This window comes from Vigna umbellata, chromosome 9, assembly GCF_029865625.1.
Source record: "Vigna umbellata cultivar VRB3 chromosome 9, Vumbellata_1.0, whole genome shotgun sequence".
In the NCBI taxonomy this organism is placed as follows: Eukaryota; Viridiplantae; Streptophyta; class Magnoliopsida; order Fabales; family Fabaceae; genus Vigna; species Vigna umbellata.
In genome coordinates this window covers 8049695-8064535 of record NC_142173.1, presented here as the reverse complement: position 1 = coordinate 8064535, position 14841 = coordinate 8049695, and the positions used below count along the sequence as shown (strand labels likewise).

Sequence of the window (14841 nt, the reverse complement as noted above, 5' to 3'; positions counted from 1 at the left end):
ATGACCTAGCCTTTTGTGCCAAAGATTGACTAAGCTTGTTGTTACTGGAAATGCAATTTGCTCCTCCTTCATTAGATTAAATAAGAAACTCTTGCTCCTCATCTTGACTTTAAACATTTCAAGGCCCGTTGGATCTTTAATGGTGTAGACTTTATCTTCAAAGATAACTTTGAACCCTTTTTGTAGTAATTGTCCGACACTAAGCAAGTTTTGATTAATTTTAGGTACATATAAGACATTAGGGAGGGTGTTTGTACCTGTGTAAGTTGTTATACCTATTGAACTCTTTCCTTTTACTGGAATTTTTTCACAATTTCCAATTCTTACCCATTTGACTTCGGTCATGTCCAAACACTTGAACAATTCTTTGTCATAGGTCATGTGGTTTGTGCAATCGCTATAAATCAACCAAGATTCATTTGAACGGCTACTGGAGAAACAGGTAGCAGCAAAGAGTTGGTCTTCATTTTCTTGCGCATTTTGTGTATCACCTTCAGCTTGTTGGACATTTGCTTTGCAAATTACCGCTTCATGACCGATCCTATTGCACTTACTGCACATCGCATCAGGTCTTTTCCAGTACCGAAATGGTGGATGACCCATTTTTCCGCAATGTTGACAAGGTGGATAATTTTTCTTTTTACACTTACCTTGTTTTTTATTAAATACACCATTTTCACTGCTTGTTGGTTGGAACCTTTTGTAAATTTTCTTTTTATTGGTTTCGACATCATTATGCTTGACAGGAAGTGCACCTTCAACCACACGATCTTCTCTCATTAGCCTTCGCTGCTCTTGGGCTTGCAAAGTGTGTAACACTTTTGCCAAAGTAATCTTGGATAGATTCTTTGTATTCTCTAATGAGGCAATAGACTCTTCGTAACTTTCTGGCACTGTCACAAGGATTTTTCTCGACAATTCTGGAGTCCGCAAAGTCGCTGCCCAACAACTTTATTTTGTTGGCAATGCCCAATAACGTGTTTGAGTACTCCTTGATTGTCTCTGACTCTTTCATCCTTTGCAGCCCAAATTCCCTCCTTAGGTTCAACACTTGCATGCTTCTTATTCTGTCATCTCCTTCATATTTTTCCTTCAAAAAATCCCAATTTTTTTTTGGTGATTTAGGAGTCATAATTCTAGTGAAGATCAATGTTGTAACACCAGAAAACAAGGACGACTTTGCCTTTGCCTTCTTTGTTTTTTGTTCCTTGTGATTTTTTATTTGGACCATGTTAGGATTCTCTGACAGTGGTTGAACAGAGTAATCCTCTTCCACAGCTTCCCATAAATCTGGTCCCTCTATATAGGACTACATTTTTACAGCCCACATATCATAGTCTTCCCCATTAAAGATTGGAAGTGCTACTGGAAAGGAAGTTGACTCTCCTTCCATTCTACAAGTCCCTTAAGAAAAAACTGCTCTAAATACCAATTGTTGGTTTGTAGAGAATAAAAACAGATGAATATTGGTTGGCTGAAGTGTATCATCTTATTAAATGTAACTTAATTTAAATACATTTAGAAATAACTAACTAAAATATCACATCTCGTGATTCTAGTAACCATTACTAATGACTTGGCTGAAAAATAGAAAATAACTAACCCACTAACAACCAATGACTAGTTTAAAAAAATAAATCTGAAATCTTCCTAAATTCATGCAACTAACAAGACAGATCTCAACATGATGGTGTTGGCAGTGCTTTCCTCCATCAACATTTTTAGGTGAATAAAGCTTTTTGACCGAAAGAAGTTCAGCTCTAAGGGCTTCCTCAAGGATTTTTGCCCTGGGTGCATTAACAGCTGTGTAATGATCAAATTTAGGCGTTCGGGGGAAATTCTTTGGTCGAAAATCTCCTCCCTTGTCGTTGTCGCTGAACGATCGTTTGTCGTCCTTTCTAGTTCTGCCTACAGAAGCTTCCTGCTGCTATTTTTCCCTTGAGCTCCTCATGTCCTCAATACGAATAAACTTAGCAACCCTTTCCTGAAGTTCATCCATAGTTTTCGGTGGTCACGAATATAATTTTTCAGAAAAATATTCTGGTCTTAGGCACGAAGGCAAATTACTGATGATAAAAGTGTGATTAACATCTTTAACTCTCTGTGCGTTTTCATTATACCTTTTCATAAAGGCCCTTAAAGTTTCCTCCTTCTCTTGTTTAGTATTTACCAATTCCGCCGGTGTTATCTCCTGTTTCCGATTGGACGCGTATTGTCTTCTAAAGAGAGTTTCCATAGTAGCAAAACAATCCACTATGTTTGGAGGAAGAGTGTTGTACCATTTCAATGCCTCCTCCTTGAGTGATAATGAGAATGCCATGCATATGATTGGGTCGTTATTCGTGTAGAATGTCATTGCTTTAACGAATGTCCTGAGGTGATCATCTGGATCAGTTGTTCCATCATACTTATCCAATGCGGGAGAAGTTTTTTCCGACATTGGAGTTTGCATGATGGTCGTCGTAAAAGAAAGTAAACTGGTAGGCCGAATGGTTTGCAAGGGCGTTGGTTCCCTTCTTCCGCGACCGTTCGGGTTGGTGTGATTATGGCTAGGTTCATTGCCATTCTCGCGGTTGTGATCCCGGTAGGATGTCGACACTGAGTGCTGAGCGGACTGCTCATGGCAACCTCGTTTTGCCCAAAGTGTTGCAATCTCCTCCTCGTGTTTCCGTTGCATCTCCAACTGCGTGCGCGCCTGAGCCTGCATTTGTGCTTGCATATCTTTGATCAGTTCTTTGGTGCTTTGTTGCTCCTCCATATTTCTCGTGGTCATCATTGGGTTTCTTCGGCTTCTCTGGGTCCCACGGTGGGCGCCAAAATGTTTTGGTGTAGGGATATGTGTAGGACCGAGAGACATACCTGACGTGACTTTCCTACTTTCTGATGCTTGAGTCGCCTACACCGCTCGGTTGACACTATTGACACCGCTCGGTTCCACTCTTGACCGGGGAAGAACCTTTCTGACGTGACTTTCTTGCTTTCCGATGCTTGAGTCACTTGCACCTCTCGGTTGCACTCTTGACCGGGGGGAGGTACCTGCAAAAGGCACTCTGACGCTCAAGTTAGGAGCGGTTTAGTGAATTGTTTATCACAGATGAGTATTTGAGTTCTTGTCTAACGTACCTAGCTTTTGGCCCTATCATTATATTTATAAGTTTTTCATGGATCTTAAACTAGCGTAGATCCAATAAAATAAAAATAAACTTATCTTTAGATTCGGTTAGTTATTGATAAACGGCTTATCAATATCTTTAATCAGATATATTTGATTATTTTATCGTCTGTTGGACTATTGGCCCAATAACAACTTAAACGCTGACCCAATTATGGTCCAACATTGTTGATGTTGCGGATAGACCGATCGGTCATAGTTGATGTAACATATGGACTGTTTGATCTATACTATATACCATACAGTATTTATGCTATATTTTAAAGAAATATTTTCTAATAGAATAGTTGGTTTTCGTTTTTGTTTATTCTAAAAATAAGTAATTTTTTGTTTCTTAATAACTAAATGATGGATTAGTTTGGTTACATTCAAAATAAGAAAATTTTGAAACTACTACTTATTTATGAAGTAAATAAAAAAATTTATTAAAATAAAAAAAGTTACTTATTTTTAGAAATAAAGTTGACAAATATGTAAAAATGATAAAATCTATTTACTTTATTAAAAGTATTCTTTTAAGAAAAACTAGTGCGAACACGCACCGGGTTGTGTTTTTTTTAATAATTGTTTTTATTTTATACATAAAAATAATAAAGTAGTTAAATTATTACATAATTAAATATGATGAAAATTAGATTGTATGATTATAAATGTTATTATTAAAAGCTAAATTCTACTTATTTTTATTAAAAGCATTAATTTTAAAAATAAACATATAAAAATTCACTATCTCGGAAGAGTAGTCATCATTTTAAACTTAATTGTTTTAAGCTGATTGTGTGTATTTGTGTTCGGTTTTTTTCAAATAGATATTTTTTTTAATTGGGTCTGTGAAAATTTTGTGTAATTGGATGTTTAGTATAAAATTGAGTTTTCGGAGTTAAAATTAAGTTGAGTTGTTACTATGATCTAAATTTACTAATTGACGTAAGAGAGATGCAAGTCATCACACTAAGTTTAGTTATTACCATATTCTCTCATGTCAACATCTTTAACTTTTCCCTAAATTAGAAACCCTAGCAATCCATGGTAGCCACCGAAAAACGTCACCACTAGCCTTCATGGACCGCCACACAACTACCACCATTGCAAAACCATGTTCGTCTTCCTCTCAATATCTAGAAACCCACGAAGCATCAATAGAACCACCATGGCTAGCCAACGTCCATACGCCATCACCACGAACCAGGTTCGTTACAAATGGTAAGCACCATGAGAGCTCTACAGCGAGTCTGAACCTAAAAAAGTTCAGAAAAATCTCCAATTTAGCAACCCTAAAATCGTGCCACCATTGGGCAAGTTCTCTTCTTTCTTCTCGTGCAAGTCCCAAATTCCAGACTTGTAGAAACTCAAGTCAATCTCCTTTAATCTAGAAATCAGAAGCGCAAAACTCCTTCGTATTCATCGCATAGATTGCACAATCTTCTTCGCGTAGAAGCCTCAACCCTTCATCTTCTTGGAATGTGCATCGCGAATTGCTCCTTCGTCGGCCACCATGAGGTCGTCGTCACCTTCATCTCGAACCAAAACCTACAAGGAAAGCCAAACACAGTACCAACCAAAACCCCTTCGAATCGCGCCACCATCGCACTTCCAAACCCAATCGTGAACCTGCAAAATCAATCTCCTTCATCGCGAGTTTCATCTTCTTCTCTAAGCATCAAGCCTGCAAAAAGAACCAAGCAATCGAAATAGAATTGCTAGAATCACTAAGGTTTCTAATTTGGGAAAAAGTTGAAGATGATGAACCCTAATTTTGTGATCCCTAATTTTAAAAACATTTTTCTTTTAATTACAGATATTCTATCTATTACGTTAGCTAATGATTTTACATGACAAATGTAACAACAAAAACTCAATTGCTTTGATTTTTCACTTTTAAAAATTCAATTAAGAAAAAAAATCTATTTGAGAATATAAATAAATAATAAAAATATTAATTAATAAAAAAATAATAAAATTATTATTATTGTTATTATTATTATAATTAAAAAATTAAATATAAATAATTTTTATAAGTTTATTGGTACTTATTTTGTAGATAATTTGATTAAAAAAATAATTAAGTTTAAAAGAATATCAAATAAAAAGGGTTAAATTTAAAAAAACAGTCTTTTAAATTAAATATAAATAATTTTTATAATTTTATTGTTACTTATTTTGTAGATAATTTGATTAAAAAAATAATTAAGTTTAAAAGAATATCAAATAAAAAGGGTTAAATTTAAAAAAACAGTCTTTTAAAAAGTAATATTAATAAAATAATTATTTTAATTTAAAAAATAAAATTAAAAAATAATTATGAACACTAAAAAATAGTCTTATATATATAATATAAGACTTTTCTTAAATAAAAAATAATTTTGCAATTTCTTTTGAACCTTTAGACCAATGTAATGCAGCTTGGACCGTATTGATGTTCACGTTTGTTCGTGTGAACAGAATAGTAAAAAAAAGTACCAACGAACTATCTTGAAATAGAGAATCTTTAAAACTTAGAAAGCATATTCTTCTTCTTCTTTTGATCTCATGGCAGTGATAAAGTCACTGTCGGAGATGAAACAGGTTGCAGCAGGTTTTGTTCTAGGACTTTACTTCTAGTCTAGTCTTCCAAAAGTTAGTGATAGAGAGAGAAAAGAAAAATAGTGTTTTTCATAAACTTGTCTTCTTTTTTCTCATTGGATATTCATCTCTTTTTTGTCTATATAAGGACACACTCTGCACCGCTTTGGATCTGTGATTCTCTTACTTCTTCTCTCTCTTTGGTTTTTCGCTGGTTGACGTCAGCATCATCATCTGCTTCTTCCTCTTATCCAATTGGCCCTCAACACTGGTACTGCATTAGATCCTAATCATTGTTTGATCCATCATGGCTGTCACAAAAAAGTGACATTTGTTTTCTTTGTAGCGGTGCATGCTGTGTTTGTTTGTACTCGTTTTGCCTTATCTACTTTCGTCACTAAGTTTTCATTGGGGATGTTGGTTTGATTTTCCTATGTTGAAGTTTTGTTTTTTTGGATCTTTAGGTGTGACCCTTTTAGTGTTTGCAGGTGGGGGGTACATAGGCAGCAATGGCGAACAGGAACTTAGAAAAGATGGCATCCATTGATGCTCAGCTTCGGCTTTTGGTTCCTGCCAAAGTGAGTGAGGATGATAAACTGGTTGAGTATGATGCTTTGCTCTTGGATCGGTTCCTTGATATTCTTCAGGATTTACATGGGGAGGATCTGAAGGAAACGGTGAGATTTTCAGTTTTCACTAACTAAGCCTATGGGTTTGGTTCCTGCTGACCCACCCTTTAGTACCATGTTTCTCAATTTTGTTCTGAAACTTCACGTGATTTGTTTGCTGTGGAAAAAACATGGAACTTTACATGTGTTGAAGGATTTTGGGTACTGGATTGAATCTATTGGTTTGGGAACTGTTAACGAAACAGAACAGTTGGTTTGTTCTTGTATGCAGAAGTTGTGCCTTTTGTGTAATGGAATCTTGAGGGGTTACTTTTTGGTTATTCTAGTGTTGACTTTGAGTTTTTTCCTTAAATGCCAATTGTTTCCTTCAAATTGGGCAGTTGACTCTTTGATTTCCGTTTCGTGAATCATACACACAAGTCTAAAATATTTTAATTGAGAAGACTAAAACTGGAGTCACAAGATCAGGGTTTGATTGATTTCAAATTCAAACCTTTGTTTATTGGAAATGTTTTGACTAATTGTGTAGAGTTTTATAAGGAGAAAAAAAAAATCTGACCCTTGTGTATCTTGCTGCCTCCGAATGGATGTTATGGCTTAATCACTGTAGGAGATCTTACCCCTCAAAATTTTTTACTGATATAATTATTTTCCTTTTGTGAAGTTGATGCTTAAAAGAATATATATATATTTCAGTTTCTGTGTCTTTGTATTAATCTTTGAATGCACAGGTTCAAGAGGTGTATGAACTTTCTGCTGAGTATGAAGGAAAGCATGACCCAAAGAAACTGGAGGAACTTGGAAATCTGATAACTAGTTTGGATGCTGGAGATTCCATTGTTGTTGCCAAGTCGTTTTCCCACATGCTTAACTTGGCCAACTTAGCTGAAGAGGTTCAAATCGCTCATCGCAGAAGGAACAAGTTGAAGAAAGGTGATTTTGCTGATGAGAACAGTGCCACAACTGAATCAGACATTGAAGAAACACTCAAGAAACTTGTGGTGGATATGAAGAAGTCTCCTCAGGAAGTTTTTGATGAGCTGAAAAACCAGACTGTTGATCTGGTTCTTACTGCTCATCCTACTCAATCAGTCCGTAGATCTCTGCTTCAAAAGCACGGAAGGTTTGCATCAATTTTTGTTACCCTTTTTGCTCCCTTGTGAACATATCTATTGAAAAAGGTGAAGAGTCTAAGTTTTCATGTGTTCCTCTGACTTACAGGATAAGAAATTGTTTAACTCAATTGTATGCCAAAGACATCACTCCTGATGATAAGCAGGAGCTTGATGAGGCTCTGCAGAGGGAGGTGAGTATCAACATCTAAGGACTTATTAAAACCAAAATCCATGTATTAAATTTGGTGTTAAGGGAAAATGTGGACTTATATTATACAAAAGGGTTAAATATGTTTTTAGTCCCTAAACTATTGGCCGTTTCTGGTTTTCGTCCCTCTTTCAAAGTAAGGTACAATTTGGTCCTCATTCTTTTCGAAAACGTTCGTTTTAGTCCTCGAAAACTAACACCATTTAAAAATTTGGTTCTCATTTAGCAACAAAATGAGGACTAAAACCAAATTTCCGAGGACTAAAACGAACGTTTCGAAAAGAATGAGGACCAAATTGTACCTTACTTTGAAAGAGGGACGAAAACCAGAAACGGCCAATAGTTTAGGGACTAAAAGCATATTTAACCCTATACAAAACCACCATAGATCTTTGTACAACTATTTCAACTTTTGTCCTGAATGCAGATGAACTATTCCAATTTCCAATATCTGTACACTACTTCTCTTGGTATCATCTACACCTATAAATATTGAATAAGAAATTTCACACAACTGAAAATTTGTAAGCTATGTGATCCATTCAAAAGCACAGAATAATGGGAAAAACTATGTTCCTATAATGTAACTAGACTAGTTGCATGTCAATGGTAGTTTCTAATAATTTTTTACTTGTGTTCATGTAGATTCAAGCTGCATTCCGCACTGATGAAATCAGAAGGACCCCTCCTACCCCACAAGATGAGATGAGGGCAGGGATGAGTTACTTCCATGAAACAATCTGGAAAGGTGTACCTATGTTTCTTCGTCGTGTTGATACAGCTTTGAAGAATATAGGGATTAATGAACGTGTCCCTTATAACGCGCCTCTCATTCAATTTTCTTCTTGGATGGGAGGAGATCGTGATGGTATGGTTCTTTTCTTTGGCCAATAATATTTCTCGGTGTAATATGAAGGACAATGCTAACAATGGCAACCCCTCCATGATTTTTAATAAACAACAAACAACAATGATGAAGCTTTAACGTACTAGATGAAATCTGCTGCATGGATCATACAATATCATTGGACCGATTACAAAGCAAAGTTTCAGTGCTTGTACTTATCAAAATGCTGCAATAAAATCCTGTATGATTTCAAGAGTAAATAAGTATTTGATGAAAGAAAACAAGGGGTTTGTGAAGCTTGAAATTTTGGATACTGCCAATCTATTGTTTCCTGGTTACTTTACTTCTGTTAGTTTGTAAAACTAATCATGTGTGCTTAACTATGTTCAATAATATGATGCAGGCAATCCAAGAGTAACTCCTGAAGTGACCAGAGATGTTTGCTTATTGGCTAGAATGATGGCTGCTACCATGTACTATTCCCAGATAGAGGATCTTATGTTTGAAGTAATTGATAGTTTCACAAATCCTTTGATAAAATCATTGATGCTGGTTTATCACACTAGCACTGATTTCCTATGTTGTTTCTGTAGCTGTCAATGTGGCGCTGCAACGATGAGCTACAGGCCCGTGCAGATGAACTTAACAGATCTTCCAAGAAAAATGCAGTTGCAAAACACTACATAGGTGTTCACTAGAATCCTCTAAACCCAGTGAATAAGTTTTTGTACTTTAAATTTGGTTCATTTTTGTTCACTTCTTTTATGTGTTTTGTTTAATTCATTACAGAATTTTGGAAAGCCATTCCTCCAAATGAACCATATCGTGTTTTACTGGGTGAAGTAAGGAATAGGCTTTACCAGACTCGTGAGCGCTCTCGCCATTTGCTAGCTCATGGCTACTCCGACATTCCAGAGGAAGAAACTTTCACCAATGTTGAGGAGGTACGTATTCCTAGGTTAACATTCTGTCTTTTACATATTTTGCAAACAAACCATCAGTGTTATGCAGCTATTTCCTCCTTATTGTTTGTGTAGTTTGTGAAAATCTACAACACCAGCATAGTTTTTAATACAGTTTTGTTTTCTTGGGTTTTTGTTAATGCTGTTGAATTATCATCAACGTTTATACATTATAAACATTATAAGAATCGTAAAAGAGGAAAACATTACAAGGATTTCAACAAAAGATCAGTATGTTTGGAGACAATGAAAAGATACTTAAACCAAATCAGACGTGATATATATCATTTTGTGAGAGATAAGTTTCTCTTATAGACTAACCAAAGTTAAAATGTTGTGTAGTTCTTGGAACCCCTTGAACTATGTTACAGGTCACTCTGTGCTTGTGGCGATCGTGCAATTGCTGATGGAAGCCTGCTAGATTTCTTGAGGCAAGTCTCTACTTTTGGATTATCCCTTGTGAGGCTTGACATAAGGCAAGAATCTGACCGCCACACCGATGTCTTAGACGCCATCACCAAACACTTGGAAATAGGTTCATACCAGGAATGGTCAGAGGAAAAACGGCAGCAATGGCTTTTATCTGAATTGAGTGGCAAGCGGCCTCTATTTGGCCCTGACCTTCCCAAAACTGAAGAAATCAGAGATGTTTTGGACACATTCCATGTGATATCAGAGCTTCCTCCAGACAATTTTGGAGCATACATCATCTCAATGGCAACCGCACCATCTGATGTGCTTGCAGTTGAGCTTCTGCAGCGTGAGTGCCATGTCAAACACCCTTTGAGAGTTGTGCCATTGTTTGAGAAGTTGGACGATCTAGAAGCAGCACCAGCTGCATTGGCGCGGTTGTTCTCCATAGACTGGTACATAAACAGGATCGATGGGAAGCAAGAAGTGATGATAGGGTATTCTGATTCAGGCAAGGATGCTGGAAGGTTTTCTGCAGCTTGGCAGCTGTATAAGGCTCAAGAGGATCTTATAAAGGTGGCTAAGGAGTATGGTGTGAAGCTAACTATGTTCCACGGTCGAGGAGGGACTGTTGGAAGAGGAGGTGGCCCAACTCATCTTGCTATTTTGTCTCAGCCTCCGGATACAATTCATGGATCACTGCGTGTCACTGTGCAAGGTGAAGTTATTGAGCAATCCTTTGGGGAGCAGCATTTATGCTTCAGAACACTTCAGAGGTTCACTGCTGCTACTCTAGAACATGGAATGCACCCTCCAATCTCACCTAAACCAGAATGGAGGGCTTTGATGGATCAGATGGCTGTCATTGCCACTGAGGAATACCGGTCCATTGTGTTCAAAGAGCCCCGATTTGTTGAGTATTTCCGCCTGGTATGTTATTTAACCTAAACATATTTCTTGGTTCTTGCAAATGTAATGTGTAAAATGTTTTTGTTGACTTTTATACTCATACATTTAGACATGTCATGTCATATGTATCATGTTTAGAAAGGTGCTTTTAGACATGTCATGTTAATGACCATTTCAAGAGAATAACCCCAATGGACAGTACAATGTTTTTGTTGATTTTGATCCTCATAATTTAAACACATATAGAAGCATGTCAGACATGTCATGTTTAGAAATTTGTTTTTGCAGAACATGTTCGGTATTGTGGTTAGAAGCATGTCATGTCATTGATAAAATAATAATAGGGACCATTCATAAAACTTCAAAATTCTTAGGACCAGAACTAATAATATTTTCTTCCAGAAATTGAAACCAAAATCAGTCACATTTGCAGGGACTGATAAAAATACTAAACCAGTAATTTTTCTTTCAATGTTCTCTCTAGGAAGTGAACTTGATATTGAGATGATTTCTCTATAGACATGATTTACAATTGAACATTATGGCATCATTTGATCAGTGTAACTGATTCTACACAGTGCAAAAAGCCTTTGTTGTTGAAGGTAAACTGACATTTGAATTTAACAATCATTTTGAACCTTTTGGAATGCAGGCTACACCTGAGTTAGAGTATGGAAGGATGAACATAGGAAGTCGACCGGCAAAGAGGAGGCCGAGTGGAGGCATTGAGACACTGCGTGCTATACCTTGGATCTTTGCCTGGACACAGACAAGGTTCCATCTTCCAGTGTGGCTAGGTTTTGGGGCAGCATTCAAACATGTTATTGATAAGGATGTCAGGAATATTCATGTGCTTCAGGAGATGTACAATCAATGGCCTTTCTTTAGGGTCACTCTTGATTTAGTGGAAATGGTGTTTGCCAAAGGAAACCCAGGGATTGCTGCTCTGTATGACAGGCTCCTTGTTTCAGAGGAATTGTGGGCATTTGGGGAGCAGTTAAGGACCAAGTATGAAGAAACCAAGGCACTCCTCCTTCAGGTAATGCTACTTTTACCTTGTAATATTTTATATCAGGAGAAACTACATTCACATACCTTGAACTTAGTTTAAATTATGCTTGAAACCCTCTCTTTTATTTACCTTATTAGGAAGTTTGTTTAAGCTTAACTCATTCTCACAGAACCATCTCTTTTATTTACTTATTAGGAAGTTTGTTTAAGCTTAATTCATCCTCACAAAACCATCTCTTTTATTTATCTTAATAGGAAGTGAGTTTAAGCTTAGTTTATCCTTACAAAATCAGCTTGTTAGTTAAGGATTACCCTACTTATATATACTAGAAATTGATTATCTCTTTAATCGACCTAGGATACCATATTAGAAAGTGAGGTTAAACTTAACTCATCCTTATAAAACCAACTTGTAAGATAAAGACTTGTATACTGATATTGTGAAAATTGGCTTTATTGCTAATCTTTAGTATACCTTACAAAAACGTTCTTCAATCAATAACTTCGTATAAGTTTGTGCTTGGGCAGGGACACACGTTATTATTTTGAGCGAAACTTCAGTTCTAATGAAAAACAACACTGAAAAGAACTAAGAAACTATGGACAATGCTTCCTTAGTCTTTAAATAGAATTGTAGCTTAGGTTGACATAGTTAACCTATAAATGCAGAATTAATTTTGGTAGAATACAGACGAGACAAAACTGGAGAAAAAAGGTTATATACATTATTATAAGAAGAGAATATTTCATAATCACAACAGAAACCAAATGAATCCCGAAAGTTGCTATCTATCTTCTAATCTTCTAACATGCTATCTGATAGTAACAACCTTCTCAAATTCTAACAAGACCAACATGCAGACAACCTCTGAACCTGTATACAAGTTTTGTCCTTACAGTATTGTGTAGGGTAAACAAGTATGCAATAGCAGTACATCCTTAAAGATTGAATCTTATATATATATATCCTATGAATGAGAAACTGTGAATAGTTATTTATTATTCCAGAAGCTGATGTTCCATTTTGTGTATGGTAGGTGGCTGGGCACAGGGATCTTCTTGAAGGAGATCCACACTTGAAGCAAAGACTTCGGCTGCGTGATTCTTACATCACCACCCTGAATGTGTGCCAAGCATACACATTGAAACGCATTCGTGATCCAAACTATAACGTGAAGCTGCGTCCTCACATCTCCAAAGAGTCTATAGAAATAAGTAAACCTGCTGATGAACTCATAACACTTAACCCAACAAGTGAGTATGCTCCTGGTTTGGAAGACACTCTCATTCTTACCATGAAGGGTATTGCTGCTGGTCTGCAAAACACTGGTTAAACCTCAGTTTCTGTCTTCTTTTTTCTTCTTCTTCTGGTTTCTGTTTCTTTATCAGAAATAACGTACGAGTTTAGGTGCATGCACCAAAAGGGTGTTCCTCTTACCCCCCCTTGTATCCATGTTTTACAAGATACTACAAAGAGATTAGCTACGTACTACACAATGAGTCAATGCTTGTATGTATGCAACTTATTCTTATGTTGCAATACAAAATTATGTTTTCATTACTAGTTGTTATATGAACTGCTTTGTGTTATTTCAAGCAACTCTTTGGTATACTAATATTCTACTTTTTTTTACATAATGGGGTGCTTAAGATGCCATAGTATATGATGCGTGTGTTACCATGCTTATATTTTATCCATTTGGATAAATTTCTTTCTAAAATATTTTTTAGGAGAAGCAAATATATATATAAAAAAATATTTCTCTGTATAAGTTAAAGTTAGTTTGTGTGTAACTAGTTTGCATAAGCCTCCACGTATTTTCCTCTTTAAAATCTGTTTCTTTAACTTTTCGCACAAAATAGTTTTTTTTAATTATAATTTAAAACAAGTGACAGTATCAATAGAACGTTTTCATCTACATGTACAACATACCTCGTCAACATTTTATTATAAAGTTGTCGTACTTTCCTTCGGTAATTACTTAAATAGTTATTTTGAAAATAAATTTGGGAATTTTATTCTTGAAAATTGGAGGATTTTGTTTAGATTACAATAGTGTTAAGAATTTTATTGTTGTTGTCATTTTGAATTTTTTTTCCTACAAATAATATATAGAGTGAAAAGAAAATAGTCGTTCTAGTTCCTTTTGTATAATTGAGATTTTGCCATATTTCAAGTTGAAAGTTGAAGATACATTAAATGTTTTTAATGCAAAATTAATATGTATTTCCTTTTTACGCAACTATCTAATACATGAGATAACTTAAAAGAATAGGTTAGATAGTTTTTTCTTTTTCAAATTAAAGTAAAGCATAGGATTTAACAATAATAACGTTCTTCATAGAACTAACATATCACGTTTTTCAGAAAAATTGTTTGCATGAAGTGATTTTAGGTAGATTCATTAAGAAATATTTGATATTAAGAGATATTTGATATTCACACAATTTTACAAGATCCTATTTTAAGAAAAGAAGGAATGAACATTCTTTATATGATGATATACCACCTAACTATAACCCAAACATATTCAAGAAGAACTAGAGTTATCTATGTAAGGTGAAGCAAAACTCTTTTTTTTAGACCATCATGGACACCTCTAGTAAATTAGGAGTATTTAGATCAGGGTCAAGTAAGTGTAGGATTTATTTTTAAGCCTTGTATTAAGGATCAAGTAGTGTAGAGTTTTTTGAATAATCTTGCTTAAGTTGTAGGGCAGAATTTATGTCTAGCTTAAGCTAATCTTGGGTGATTATAGTTTTGTAACCTTAGTTTGGTGGAGGGTGTCCCACATGAGACATGGTGGCCACATGGCAAGCTCTTAGTAAAGAGTTTTCTTACAAAGGTAGTGACCATGTGTCATTATCCTAGTGGGAAACTTTTGCTAAATTGGCTTTTCACATGGCAAACTCTTAGTGGAGAGTTTTCTTACAAAGATAGTAGTCATGTGTCATTTTTCTAGTGGCGAACTTTTGCTAAAGTGGTTTTCCACATGACAAACTCTTAGTGGAGAG

At 35.7% G+C, this 14841-nt stretch overlaps 1 protein-coding gene across 1 annotated transcript; it reads left to right on the top strand.

The window, feature by feature from the left end:
• The first annotated feature begins 5722 nt into the window (after positions 1-5722).
• On the top strand, positions 5723-13387 carry LOC124848707 (phosphoenolpyruvate carboxylase, housekeeping isozyme). The gene is made up of 11 exons (XM_047326465.2): positions 5723-6005; positions 6223-6411; positions 7095-7486; positions 7585-7669; positions 8332-8554; positions 8937-9040; positions 9127-9220; positions 9323-9477; positions 9838-10836; positions 11468-11854; positions 12864-13387. Exons 2-11 carry the CDS (start codon positions 6244-6246, stop codon positions 13158-13160), a joined length of 2904 nt encoding a protein of 967 aa, XP_047182421.1. The 5' UTR covers positions 5723-6005; positions 6223-6243; the 3' UTR covers positions 13161-13387.
• The last annotated feature ends 1454 nt before the right edge of the window (positions 13388-14841 follow it).

Bases quoted from the DNA above. Each gene is read 5' to 3' on its own strand.
- LOC124848707 (XM_047326465.2), top strand. From the start codon at position 6,244: ATGGCGAACAGGAACTTAGAAAAGATGGCATCCATTGATGCTCAGCTT. The intron at 9,041-9,126 runs GTAATTGATAGT...TTGTTTCTGTAG, and splicing joins TAGAGGATCTTATGTTTGAA to CTGTCAATGTGGCGCTGCAA. The intron at 9,478-9,837 runs GTACGTATTCCT...AATGTTGTGTAG, and splicing joins CTTTCACCAATGTTGAGGAG to TTCTTGGAACCCCTTGAACT.